The 14890-nt window shown below is 34.4% G+C and overlaps 1 protein-coding gene across 1 annotated transcript; it reads left to right on the top strand.

The window, feature by feature from the left end:
• Positions 1 to 5283: 5283 nt before the first annotated feature.
• Positions 5284 to 9871, top strand: LOC149011395 (NAC domain-containing protein 75-like). Its single transcript, XM_089164145.1, has 6 exons — positions 5284 to 5962; positions 6192 to 6369; positions 6620 to 7170; positions 7814 to 8143; positions 8266 to 8364; positions 9259 to 9871. Exons 1-6 carry the CDS (start codon positions 5840 to 5842, stop codon positions 9343 to 9345), a joined length of 1368 nt encoding a protein of 455 aa, XP_089020271.1. The 5' UTR covers positions 5284 to 5839; the 3' UTR covers positions 9346 to 9871.
• The last annotated feature ends 5019 nt before the right edge of the window (positions 9872 to 14890 follow it).

The raw sequence follows: 14890 nt of genomic DNA, 5'->3' as shown, positions 1-14890 counted from the left end.
GGACAATCTATCAGTGCAAATGAAATTAAACCACGTTTAAAACGTGGAAGATCAATCGGTTCCAAGGATAAAATCCTAGAAAAAAAAAGGAGTAAATGATCAAGATGGTCATAAAATGGAGACAATTGATTATGAAAATCCTGAAGACATAACTTTCTATGAAACCTCAGAAGAGGTTCAGGTACCTGAAAATAATGAAGAGATCTCGATTAGTTATGTCATTGCAGGAAAAATATGGAACCGAAAAGATAAAGTTGTCGACAACATTTTTGCATATTATATTATTGTTGAAATAATACAACAAGACGAGGATCTTGAACATAAATTTGTTGATGAATATAAATCAAGAAATGATTGGCCAAAATGTAGAGACGCAATTCAAGCAGAATTGAATTCGCTTGAAAATAAAAGTTTTTGGACCTGTAGTCCAACATTTGAAGGTATAAAGCCAGTGGGGTACAATTGAGTTTTCTGCGAAAATGAAATGAGAAAAAGAATGAAATCGTGATATATAAAGCATGAATTATGACACAAGAATTTTCCCAGATGCCTGGCATTGATTACATGGAAACATGTTCTCTTGTGGTGGATGCAATCACCTTCAGATATCTTATTAATCTGGCAATATATGAAAATTTTGACATGCGTCTAATGGATATTATTACAGCCTATTTATATGGCTCACTCGAGTGTGAAATATATATGAAAATCCCTTGAAGGATTCAAAATGACTGAAGCATATAAAAATTCCTAGAAAGTTTGTTCAATAAGGCTTCAAAGATTATCAAGGCATATATGGTATAATCTCCTTAGTGGATATTTACTAAATGAAAAATATAAAAATGATCCAATTTATTATTGTGCCTTTATTAAAGGATATGTATCTAATTTTAGTAAGTATATATGATGATGATTTAAATATCATCGAAACTCTTAAGAGTTTCCAAAAGCAGTAGATTATTTGAAGAAAGTTGAATGAAAATCTTGAAAAGACAATGTTTTGTCTTTACTTATAAATTGAGCATTTGATGAATGAAATATTCGTTCATCAATCAATTTATATAAAGAATATTTTGAAGAGATTTTATCTAGATAAAATACATCCATTAAGTACCCCAATGGTTGTGAGATCGCTCAATATAAAGAAAGATTCATTTCGACCCCAAGAAAATAGTGAAAATTTTCTTGGTCATAAAGTATCATACTTAGTGCAATTGGGACATTAATGTATTTTGCTAATAGTATAAGACCAAATATAACATTTTCTATAAGTGTATTAGCAAGATTTATCTCTTCTCCAATATGAAGACACTGAAATGTTATAAAACATATATTTCAGTATATTCGAGAAATTATTGATATGATATTATTTTATGAATGTGGACATCAACTTACTTGTTATGCAGATGCAAGATTTTTTATCTGATCTATATACAACTAGATCTCAAACATGCTATTTATTTACAAGTGAATGTTAGCTATTTTATATTTGGTTTAGATCAATGATACAACACATTCAGGAAGCATGCAATCTTCTATTAGAAGAAGAGGTTTGAACAATATTATATGAAGATTATGCTGCATGCATAGCTTAATTGAAGCGAAGATACATCAAAGGAGATAAAATGATACATATTTCACCAAAATTCTTCTTCATTCATGGTCTTCAATGAAATGGTGAAATCGATGTTCAACAAACTCGTTCAAGTGATAATTTGATAGATTTATCTATTGAGAAGTTGCATACTTCAAATCTTGAGAAGCTGGTATATGATATTAGAATGTACGTATTCAAAGATACTCAATGATGTTATCATCAGGGGGAGTAAAATACGTGCTGTGCTCTTTTTCCCTTAACCAAGGTTTTGTCCCACTGAGTTTTTCTAGTAAGGTTTTTAATGAGGCAACTACCAATACGTATTATTTAGATATGTATACTCTTTTTCCTTCACTAAGATTTTTTCCCATAGGGTTTTTTCTTAGTAAGGTTTTAACGAGGTACATTATCTACTGATGGACATCCAAGGGGGAGTGTTATAAATAATATTGATTGTGGATATCCATCACCCCCCAATAGACAATACTTCCAATTGAAGATCTCAACCACCTCAGTATACAATCTTGGTGATTCACATTCCCATCTTAATTGAAGATTACAGTGATCTCAACACACAATGTTGGCAGTCAATATTTCCATTCTATGCACCTTCTATCTTGGGTGGCAATCTATCTTTCCATATCAAGAATATCTTATTGTGTGTAAGAATCATATATTGTATTTCTTTGTAGACTCTGATATTTCCATATCAGAGTAGATGTTCCTTCTACTATAAATATGTAATGCACTCAACTGAATGGATCAGTTCTGATTGAACTCATCTTGTCTTTCTTCTTTGTATTCAATATTTTCTTTATTTTATAACAACATTTATTATTTTATCATATTCAATAATCAATAATACAACAAGTAGTAATAAAATCAAAGTACAAGGTCAACAATAATTATCCCTAGTATATACCATGCAATCAAATAAGAAACTTCAATATACATCTATATATAATGAAGTCTTCAGATATTTCAATCCAAAGTATTGACATGATCCAAATTTGGTGAACTAAAAGAACTAGGGATAGGCCTAACAATAACCATAGAAAAGAAGTAAGGATGTCCAAATATTTGATAAGGATCAATATCTCATTGATATCTTGGTTAGTTCACGTGGGAATGGATGGTACTCTATATGGTATTTATTTAGGAATCAAGTATCATCTACTTTATATTTTTCTAGTATGCATAGATGTTAAACAATATCTTTTTGTTTAAAATTTCAAGTTAAAAAAGAATCTTGTAAATGTATCAAAAAAATTAAAAAGGGCTAATTACACCTCCAATGTCTAGCTTTTATGGAAAATCAATTTTGGGTGTCTTATCTTTGAAAAATCGACACTTACCATGCATTTTTAATTAGTCTTAATCTAAGTTATGAAGTTTTCAAATTTAGGATCTTCAACTTCTCTCCACCCAACTTGCAATAGTATAAACATTGTCAATGTAGGGTTGGTAGAGTGGTAAGATCCATACTTTTCAGTGGAGAGGTCATGGATTCGACCCTTGCAAACGACAAAGCTCCCTTTGAGGATGTAATCGAGGTGCGCACTAGATGACCCGGTTGAACCTCAAACACACAAAAAAAAAACTTGCAATAGTAAAATCCCACTGGTTCCATCATAATGCCCTCCCTTGCCCCCTAAACATAATGTTCACTACGTATGTATGCCCTTGTCTAAATCCAATAAAGATATACAGCGGAGACAAGAACCTTTGTTTGCTTCCGTGTGAGTATCTCTAATCTACCACTTAGATCATGACATGGCATTTTAGAAATTCAATGACTTAGATTATAATGGTGGGAAAGATCACTATTGTTTAGTCTAAAATACCATATGTTAAGATCTGAGGGTTCTATAGGAGATTACCCACACGATAACAAACAAATAGAGCCCATAAATAAATAAGCAGAATAAAGAGGACATTAGGACTGACTTAAAATCACACCTTAAAATGTCTATTTTCAAAGATTGAAAACTTAATTAAACTATTGTCAAAAACATTGGATAACTAACGTTTAATTTACCTCAAAAAGAAAAACAAAATCTGATAGTGCATAAGATGGCCTATTAGAACTAACACTAAGAGATCAATAACATGATCATAAGAGAAATCAAAAGAATACGGAGATTTAACATGATTCACATACCAATGTATTTGTGCTACGTCTAAGGGTGAAGAAAAAAATCTTCCACTATATATGAAAAAAATTATAATGGAGATCCCCCAACCAATTGTCACAATAATGATGTCACAAAAACTCTCACCCAAAAACCCTACCACAAAAATCCCATATCTTATAATGAATCAAGAGAACATAGGGTACCTACTGATAGAGTTTAATCAAGTAAACGTTCGGCCCACCAAGTTGGGTCATACCACACCGCTGGGGTTGCACCCTACTTCCCCATCCAAAAACAAGATCAATGATGGGCTCTGAGTTTTGGCCGACACTTTACTTCCATCATGGATCCTTCAAATCAGATCATTCAGATCGACAATATTGAATTATCTCAATGCTAATGCAGCTTTAAAGTTGGATACAAGAATTCATGTCATACATAACATGACAGCAAAAGTTACATATGATGGTGTTGAGCAATTAATAGCGGTTAAAATGGCTCTATATTAGCCACATTACTCGTTGTTAATGCTTTATTCCTGAGGGAGAACTCAAAAGAAAAATCAATGGAAGAGTGTAGCGGAGAAACTCTTTATTTCTCCCTCTTGACAAGCCCAACTACATTTGATTCTCAAGTGGAACCATACGATGATGGTCCTACAACTCCTATTTGCAGTGTCTGATGAAACTCACAGAAGCCATATGTATAAATCATCAAATATCCCAAATGATTAACACTTTTAAAAATTAAAGAATTTGGGCTTTTCTTCCATAGTATTTATTTCCTGTTTTAGTCTTGGAAAACGGTGCTTCTGGCTGAAGTTTTGTCAACATTTACATGTAATCTTAACTAGAATTATTTAAAGGAACTGGTGGGGGGGTCCATCAAGTGTACTATCTATTTGCCTTGCAAACCAAGCAACATTTCTGTTCACACTTCTCTCCTGCAACTCTCATGGCAACAGAATCATGATTTCACCACAGTAGCTCAAAACCCATGTGAGTTTTATTTCCATAGTTTCCCCTCCCTCTCCCTCCCTCTATCTCTCTCTCTCACACACACACAGACTTGGGGGTTAAACAAAACAGAACTAAGCTTCCTATTCATAATATGATTTTCTTCACAAGAGGAAAGAGTTGGGTTTTCTGAATTTGTCTCCAATATTTCAGTGATTTGCCAACTTAAAATCATAAAGTGGGATCCTTTCGAAACAAATAAAAGCTTTTTAAGACTTTATATATGCCTATCGTTTCCTCTTATATATGAACTGCAGTTTCTCTACTATCAATAAACATTATTCAAAATATTAAATTATAATAGATGCACAGATGGGTTTCTTGTGCTTTTGAATGTGACTCTCTGTGAGTTACACCTGGGATTTGCCGTTTCTTGCTTTTCCTTTACTAGTCAAGAGGCTTAAAACAAAGGTGTGTGTGGGAGGGAATAGGTTTTCTTTCTCTCTTTCTCTCTCTCTCACAACCGCCTTGGAGGCGACTTAAATTAGCGAAGACTTAAAGGTGATATATTGAGATACCTTTTCCTTTTTCTCATTGGCTTCGGTTAAAGTAGAGGGAATTCTGGTGTTTTCCTTGGTTAAAGCAGGTTTATAGCTCAATCTCACAGTGACAGTTTTTTTTTCTTCTCTCTCATTTGCTTCTCCTCTTCTTCTTCTCTCTTTGCTTTCTTTGATTAGGCTTGTCCATGTGATTTTTAATCTCTTATCTCCACAACCCTTTCTACTAAAGTTCTTGTTTAGGATTGAACTGTCTGTACACGAGTTGAAGAATTAAATAATTTAATTTGTTCTTCTCTCTCAGTTCTTCTAGTTGTTTGATCCATCTATTGAAGATCGGAAGAGGAAAATTTTAGTTTTTTCTTTCTTTCCTCTTTGGTTTTTGTGGTATTTTATGAACCATTAGCAGATTTCTTGTGGGTGTTAGAATTTTGTTTCATCTTATTCCTCTTTTTGGTATTTTTGTAAAATTCCGGTTGTAGAGAGCTGAATCAAGAGGACATGAGTGGACTGTCACATAGAAGGAGAATTTTTTTACAGATTCTTTCTATTTAGTTGGAAAGGAGGAGAGCAGGAGACAAAGAAAAAAGAGCCATGAATAAGAGTCAGATTGGTTCCATCACCAGTTCTGATCTTATTGATGCAAAGCTTGAACAGCATCAGATGTGTGGATCAAAGCAGTGCCCTGGTTGTGGACAGAAGCTTGAACGAAGACCGGTATGTTCCGAGAACAAAATGAAATGATATTCTTATTGGCTTCAACTGAAAGATTGCTGTAAAGGATTCAGGCATGATAATATGCTTTTTTGCAGGTTTTGGTTATAATATTTATTGATTGTCTCTTTGAGCCAATATATACAATCTTTTCTCAATAATAATATGATTGAATAATAACAAAATGAAAGATTTGTTTCCCTCAGTTGTGGTATTTGAATTTGATTTGCAGGACTGGTTTGGTCTTCCGGCAGGAGTGAAATTTGATCCAACAGACCAAGAACTGATAGAACACCTTGAAGCTAAGGTTGAAGGCAAAGACTCTAAATCTCATCCTCTGATTGACGAATTCATCCCAACTATAGATGGAGAAGATGGAATTTGCTACACCCATCCCGAAAAGCTTCCAGGTTAGAACCCTTAGAAGACTCTCTCCCTCTCTCCCTCTCTCTCTCTCTCTCTCTCTCTCTCTCTCTAGATATTATCACGTACAACAGTGAGATTCAACTGAATAGTTAAATCAATACTATTAGCTAATAGGATTATTCAAATGGGTTTTTGATTGAGTTTCCAGTGATGGCATGGCTGTAGGTTGCTTGTATACATTATGTCATGGCTTGTTAAACCTAAATTAAACCTACCTTTGAATTTGCATTTCAGGAGTCACACGAGATGGGTTGAGCCGACATTTCTTCCACAGACCCTCCAAGGCTTACACAACAGGAACAAGAAAGAGAAGGAAAATACAGACTGACTGTGATCTACAAGGTGGTGAGACCCGGTGGCATAAGACCGGCAAGACGAGACCGGTGATGGTGAACGGAAAACAGAAGGGATGTAAGAAGATTCTAGTCCTCTATACCAACTTTGGAAAACATAGGAAACCTGAGAAAACCAACTGGGTCATGCATCAATACCACTTGGGTCAGCTTGAAGAAGAGAAAGAAGGAGAGCTTGTGGTATCGAAGATATTCTATCAGACACAACCTAGACAATGCAATTGGGTGGACCGAGGTGCGATCACTGGCGAAGGGAGTGGCGGCGAGCCTAATAGAAGCAGTGGGAGTTGTTCTTCTAAAGAAGTCAGTGCACAGAAAGATGAACTGTCTGGTGCTGGGACTGCAATGTCAAACTACACTGCTATGGATATTCATCAAATGAAATCTAATCAGCATTTCAGCTTTGCTCCCTTCAGAAAAAGTTTTGATGAGGTAGAAACTGGTATCATTAATTTCATTTTTCTCCTTATAGTGTAAGATTCAAATCTACATCAAGCAACATCACCAACTCCACAGAAAACCTAACAATAGTAATTGGAGTATTGGGACGGCATAGCTCTTGTTAAAAGATATTCGAGAAACCAAAAATAACAATATTAATATAAAAAAAGCTGAGGTCCAAGTGTTTAACTAAGATAGAAGATCCTTAATTTTCACAAACAGAAAAATAAATATCATTCAATGCTCATACTTTACGCTGGATACATATGGATGCTACTCTATGCAGTAAGTTAATTTTGTTGTCATAATAATTTGAGTTCCAGTGTTAAAAATATTAAAACCAGAGGAAGTAGAAGAGAGGAACTTTTTTTGTATGTTTTTTTATTTGTTTATCTTTTATCCAGTTGCTTGCATATACAGCATCCAGACTCCATCAGGATAGCTCCATTATCACTGTCATATAAACTATACTATTTGGCTTTTACTCATTAAGAATGAAAATGATAACTTGAAACCAATCAGAAGATTAAAACTACCAGAGGGAGCCAAAGAGAGAAAGCAAAATGATCCAAGTAAAGATAGATAAAGAAATTGACTTGCTATCAGCTGATAAAACTGGCATCATTTGTTACAGGTTGGGATGGGAGAAGCTTTGAAGGCAAGAGAAGCATCCACATCTCAGACGTGCGATTCGCATGAAGAAACCGAACACCGACAGCGACATGATCAACTGACCCAAGAACAGCAGCATCAGCAACATCATCCAGATGCTCTTCATCACCACCACCAACACCACCACCACCACCATCAGCAGCAAATGCCCGCGGCGGCTTTCCATATTAGCAGGCCTACACATCCAATCTCTACCATCATTACTTCTCCTCCACTCCATCACACTTCCATTGTTCTTGATGAAGACCCTTACCAAGTTTCAAGAATAATTCTCCAAAGTGAAAAGTTTCAGGTATATATTCTAAGCAAAACCCAGTTGCAAAAACAACCATGTCAGTCATTATTGATGTAAAAAAATTATATCTTTAGTTGCAGAATTATTCTTTTTAAATTAACTATGAATGAATCTAACAGCAGCATCAGCATCAGCAACAACATCAAAAACTGGGAGGAAGGCCTCCTTCTGGTTTGGAGGAACTCTTGATAGGTTGCACTTCAGCTGACATAAAAGGGGTAAGTAAGTTCTTAGCTTTTTGACCCTGAAATCCATGAACGCTATGTGTCAGCTCAACTGTCATTATCAATTTGAAAAACCTATATTAATACTTTAGTTTAAAGAGATGGAGAACTTGAAAACGTTTTATTTTTCTTCTCCTCTACATTATATGGTCGTTTAAACTGCCATATCAACTATACATCAAGCATCTCTGGATGAAACTACTTTGTTTTTCAATTAATTTTAATTTTTATAAATTAAATCAAATATTCATAAAATTAGAAATTAGCCAAATAAATTGAAATACAAATCATAACAAGAAGATATGTTCATAGAAAATGGAAATTCAATAAGAAACTGAAATGGTAAATCACCCACTTTCTTCTTGTTGAATTTCTTATATTACTAGGGCATTTCATCTATTCAACATATCAACAAAAATAGGATCCACTCAAGAACACAAAAAGGCAGAAAACGTATATGAAGACACAGTCCGTCAATTTTGGGTTAAGAAAGAAACAGATCCTTTCTTTAATTATTTTTTCTCTCACAGAAGCAAAAGTGAAAACTGTAGCTTTTAAGGTCCCCATTTATTGAGTGTTCACTAATTTAGACAATTAGACCCAGCAAGTCATCAAGATCAAAACTGAACCGAACAAATCTTTGTACTGAAAAGGAAAGAAAGAAAAAGCAACTAATACAAATCTCTATCTAAGAAGAGGAAAACTTAAGACTTTAATCAAGTGTGGACACTGGATCTCCAAAGAAAAGCAAAAACCCTAACTAGAGCCTCAAATGATATGGGGTAAATGCAATAACATTTTACCCCAAAAAAGGAAATGCAATAATATGTCTCTGAATATAAACCCTAACCCTAATCTTTTCAATTTTTGGAAATATTGTTCTTGCAGGAAGCATCCATCACAAACCCTCAAGAGACAGATTGGCTGAAGTATTCCTTCTGGCCTGACCCTGACAACCCAGATCAACATGGATAAGAGCAAGAAATAAACTAGGAAAAAAGCTTTATAGACAATATCATCACGATCTTCGTCATCTGTGCTTCCAACACTTGAAGAAGCCAAGCACACTTCGAGGGCTTGGATAAGTTCTGATCTCTACCCAGTTACTAACTGTACAATAATCCATGTTGGAAAGAAGACAAGACAGAAGAAAGTGAACCTCAGAGGACATAAAGAAAGGCAAAAAAGGAAGGCTGCTCTTGCTGACGATAGAAGGAGAACCCAAGTCCCAAAGCAAACAAACCATGCATGAAAATCACCACCATCATGATTACAAGAAGATCTTTAACATCATTTTTATAAATATAATTTTTTTAATCTTTTATATATATTCCTTCTCCTGTATTTAGAGGCAACAACCAAAAATATTCTGTGCAAAGCTTGCTATGTTGTTTGTGATTATCACTTGTGTAATGTTGTAAACATAAAGAAGGTGGAGATTTTCTTGACTTTAGAATATGAATTGGGTTCTTAATTTTGTTTCCAGTTTTGGTAAGTGAAACTTGTTCTGAAGCTTTTTCTTTATCCGGTTTGGCTGTTTTGCGGTTTTTAATCTCATTGGTTCATCACTTTCTACACATCTTTTCATAAGTAGGAATAGAATATAGTGAAATTGGTGGGTTCAGATTCTTAGCAAAGAGCTCTATCTACAGTGTCTCACCGACATTATCGATCAAATGACATTTATCACTGTCCATGCCTCTAAAGGAGGTCTTAGATATTAACTTGGCCTGTGTTAGGATGTATTTTTGCAGCTGGGACAGTCTCTTTCCTCCATTGCTTTTATCTTTAGATTATAATAAGAGAAGCGCAGCAACTGAGTTCACATTTTTTGAGCCATTTTTGCTTTCTGTTAGCAGGGAAAGAGAGGCTCTTTGTTGCTTTATTCCTTATAGGATACAAGCTTTTTTAGCATTAACAAGAGGCTAAACCCATTTCATTTCATTTCATTTCAAAGATATGTTGGGAGGGAAGGAAGGAGGGAGCGAGAGAGAGACCTTTTCTAATTTGGGACCCTGTGTGAAAAAGAAGATCAACATGGGAAGGGAAGATAAGAGGGCCAACTTCATCGTAGTTTCTCAAAGGAATAAAGGAGACAAAGAAACAAAGGACAGGGACAACCTTTTAAGATTTGAAATGACCAACTTCTCAGAATTCGTTGGAAATAATTAGGTGATAATTAAAAGCGTGTATGGTTCTTTTTTTTTTTTTTTTTTTTTGGTTCAAAGTGTATGGTTCTTCGTTAGCCATCAGTTTATTTTCTTTTCACGTTGGGCATTGCCATTAACAAAAGAGCAAACATAAACTAAGACGTGTAAATCAGATGTTATGACTCAGTAATGGGAAAGTCTTTGACCATTCCAAGAGAGATCTTCCAAGGTGAAATTCGACAAGGTCGACCTACAGCCTTCAAAAAATCTAGAGAAAGCTGCTTTCTCTGCAAACGAATTGAACCTGCCATATTATTACCTTCTCTGAAGCAATGTCTGATCTTGAAGGAGATCGTGTTAATGAAATGTCTGAAAGCGATTCTCGCTCCATCATCCACAACAAGGAGCGGCTTCTAATAGCTCCGATAATAGCTCCAAAAACAGTTTGTGATTTGATTTTGTTAGATTTATCCTAGGCATTACGTGGGCTTAGATTATCTACAGGGTTTAATTATTTGATGAGGGTCTTAACACACTAGATCCACGCATTGTCATTCTGTTTGGCCAAATCATGTGAAAATCAACCAGAGTTTGGGATTATTATTTTAAATAGTCATGTTGGGTCTCTCAAATTCAGTCTTTTAGTTCTCTATTCTCTCCACAAGAAAGAGATACGGAAGAAAAGACATGAATACTGAAGAAAGCTTCATCACTTATAGGTTTCATGGTTTGAATCGATCATCTTCAAAATGTGCTGGTGTAAGGTATGCACATTTTCCCTCTTAATACTACATTTATCCTAGTTTTTTATATGAGTTTTAATTAGGGTATTGAAAAATTCCCATGAATGTCTTAGCAGATTCCTATCCAAATGATGTCGCTTGATTTCAATAAATAAAGCCTAAATTCTAAACTGTACTGTTGATTGTGATACGTTGCAACATCATACTGCTCCAAAACGCTTCTTATACCCAATGTTATGCCAAAATCCACCAGGTCGGAGTGTGGGTTTTGATCATTGATCGAACAGTCCCTTAGAATCAGCCATTAACTTCAAGGCAGGGGCTTCAAAACGTAGGCTTCGGACCCCCCGGGACAGTAGCTCAGGACCATTTACTAATATCAATACTCGGGACGACAATACATAAGTAGCTGATCCACCTCAAGTGGCGCTCGTCTACCCACCACTAAACCTTGACAGAACCTATCACGGCAGCCTGCACATATGCTGCCCACCGACGTCCAAGGTGTCAGCGCTAGCATGGAATATCTAATAGTCAAGCCAACCCCAGGTTAAGCTATAAATACTCCTTTCCTACCCCCATTATATGGTAACTCTCAAATTTTCTTCTCACTCTATCAGATTTTAGCTAGCTCAGACTTTTAAGCCCCTGACCAGGGATGATGTTGTAATCTAATCTAACTTGAGCATTGGAGGCGGCTTCCTGATCCTTAGAGGTCGATACACTTTGATTATTTTCTCTTTTAAACAAGGTTGGTGCAATTCACCAAAGCTTGATGTGAAAAAGTCAGATTCGTCGATCGCAAAACTCAACAATTTATATTAAAAAATATTGACAACCAACCCTTGACACTGTGGGTTTGTTGAAGGGGTTGGGAAGGTTTGGCTTTTTATTGAAGAAGTTGGTAAATTTTCTTGGCTGTTGACACCCACCCTTGACACAAGTTAAAAAGAAGGTGAAAAATCCTACCTATGCTTGGGCTGGTGCTGGACTACTAGACTACTCTATGTTTGTGTGTGTGTTACAAGTCACAACTTTAGTTAGACTTAGGAAACAGAGAGGAAATACCCAAGGATAGTGACAAGCCATGCAGCTGAGTCATTATCAAGTACTAATTAGATTCTTTGGATTTTTTTTTATTGGATCAAATTAAATATATTTTTTAATGTATCAACTTAGCTAGAACAAACTTAAATTCACGAGAAGAGGACCCAAAAAGTGTTTATGGTGTTTGGTTGAATAGAGAATATGGAATGAAATGAGAGGGTTAGGGTCTCTTTCAACATGGGATGAGCTGAAAAGAGAATATCACGAGAAAGATTTTATGTGTTTCTTATAAGCCTAAAAAGTTGATGTTAACATCTTTGGCTTTATGAAAGATTTCGGATGAGCCTTTTAGATTAGAATGTTTTTCTTTTGGATTTGTTGTTGTTGGGAAGAGGAGTTTGCAGATAATAAGCTCAGATTTGGTCGCTCAAAGGAGTTGCTGGAAGGATTGTTATATTGTATAGTGGGAGTGGGAATATAGCAACATGGGTTTGTGGGCTTCAAATTCCTTTCTTTTCTCTTTTCTTTTTTTTTTTTCCTGGATTCGACTACCAACAACCCAAGTGCTATCAGCAAGTTCTGATTAGTCTTCTTGTACTTGTCTTTCTTTCATTGCACAATTTATGTAAGTTTTTTCCCAAGTGATTGCATGAAATTATTTTCAAAACGCTAAAGTTATTCTAGTGAGCTTTTGCAGTTGAGTTCATGGATATTTGTTCAAACTTCAGAGAATCAGATCTCCATTGTGAAAGTGATGATTTGGAGGTACGGAGTGGGTACTAATAGGAGTAACTAATAAAAATGTACTGCTCGACTGGTATGAAATTTTTTATTTATTGCCCCCTCAATGAGAAGTATCATCGAGCAAGGATAATTCGTATCCACACGAATATAGGTGGAGAAAGATTTGGACCATCCATGGAGTATAGTTACATACCTCAGAGGCGAGCCCATGAAAGACCACCTATATTTTGTGTGGGCAATCAATCTAGATTCGTATAATAGTCCAGTAACTATGCTAGAAAAGCCTATATAAAATACAATGAACAATACAAATTCAACAATATTTCCAAATTATAGGTTTTTTTTAGGGAAAACTTTCTTCATCTATGGTATTTAAAAACTAGGTGTGTCTGACCTGCCTCGACCTTTCTTGAGCTTGGACATGGTTTTGGTTTAAAATTTTGGCTCTCAAGAGGGGTTAAGGGCCAAAATACTCTTACCTTGAACCAAAACCAAAGGCAGCTGAGTTTAGTGGTTTTCTCACCCTACAGTTCCTGTCTGTCACATTAATCTGTAATTTAACCTTGATCCAGCCCAAATTTTGATTGCGAGTTGTTCCAACCCAATGACTCTACTTAATTTTTATCTATTATTATTATTATTATTATTATTATTATTATTATTATTATTATTATTATTATTATTATTATTATTATTATTATTATTACTATTATTATTATTACTATGGTATTTAAAAACTAGGTGTGTCTGACCTGCCTTGACCTTTCTTGAGCTTGGACATGGTTTTGGTTTAAAATTTTGGCTCTCAAGAGGGGTTAAGGGCCAAAATACTCTTACCTTGAACCAAAACCAAAGGCAGCTGAGTTTAGTGGTTTTCTCACCCTACAGTTCCTGTCTGTCACATTAATCTGTAATTTAATCTTGATCCAGCCCAAATTTTGATTGCGAGTTGTTTCAACCCAATGACTCTACTTAATTTTTATCTATTATTATTATCTATTATTATTATTATTATTATTATTATTATTATTATTATTATTATTATTATTATTATTATTATTATTATTATTATTATTATTATCTATTATCTATTATCTATTATCTATTATTATTACTATTACTATTACTATTACTATTACTATTACTATTACTATTACTATTACTATTACTATTACTATTACTATTACTATTACTATTATTATTATTATTATTATTATTATTATTATTATTATTATTATTATTATTATTATTATTATTATTATTATTATTATTATTATTATTATTATTATTATTATTATTATTATTATTATTATTATTATTATTATTTTTTGTTATCATTAGGTAAAATAAATGATTTATTGTCTTTTTATTTTTATATAATGTCTTAAAAAAAAAAAAAAAAAAAAAAAAAAAGCAAGTCTCTTGTTACATCTTATATTTTATTAAAAAAATCTATATAAAAAGCAGAACTCACTGTGGTCAGCATTTCTTCAAGATAAATATGGATCAAAAATGCGTAAACACCCCTTTAAAGTAGCCTTTCCTGATTCTTCATTGTGGCGAGCTATCTGCAGAGCTGAAAATAGAATGAAAGAGCATTGCAAAATAAAAATTGGAGATGGAAGGAACACTTGTTTCTGGAGGGACAACTGGTTAGACATAGAAGGTAATTTGGAAGACCATGTGATTTCTCCAGTTCCTAGTCAGTGGCAGTGGGAAGTCGTTAACCAATACTTGGAAAGTAATGGCATGGAATGGACAACAAAAGTTGAGGGACACCTCCCTACAGAAATCTACACCAAACTGAAGGATTTCCTACTCCCCTCTAGTAACAAT

This window comes from Hakea prostrata, chromosome 7, assembly GCF_041222555.1.
Source record: "Hakea prostrata isolate BN-2017 chromosome 7, UWA_Hpros_2, whole genome shotgun sequence".
Classification (NCBI taxonomy): Eukaryota; Viridiplantae; Streptophyta; class Magnoliopsida; order Proteales; family Proteaceae; genus Hakea; species Hakea prostrata.
Note: the sequence above shows the minus strand (reverse complement) of the source record. Positions and strands in the feature narration are given on the sequence as shown.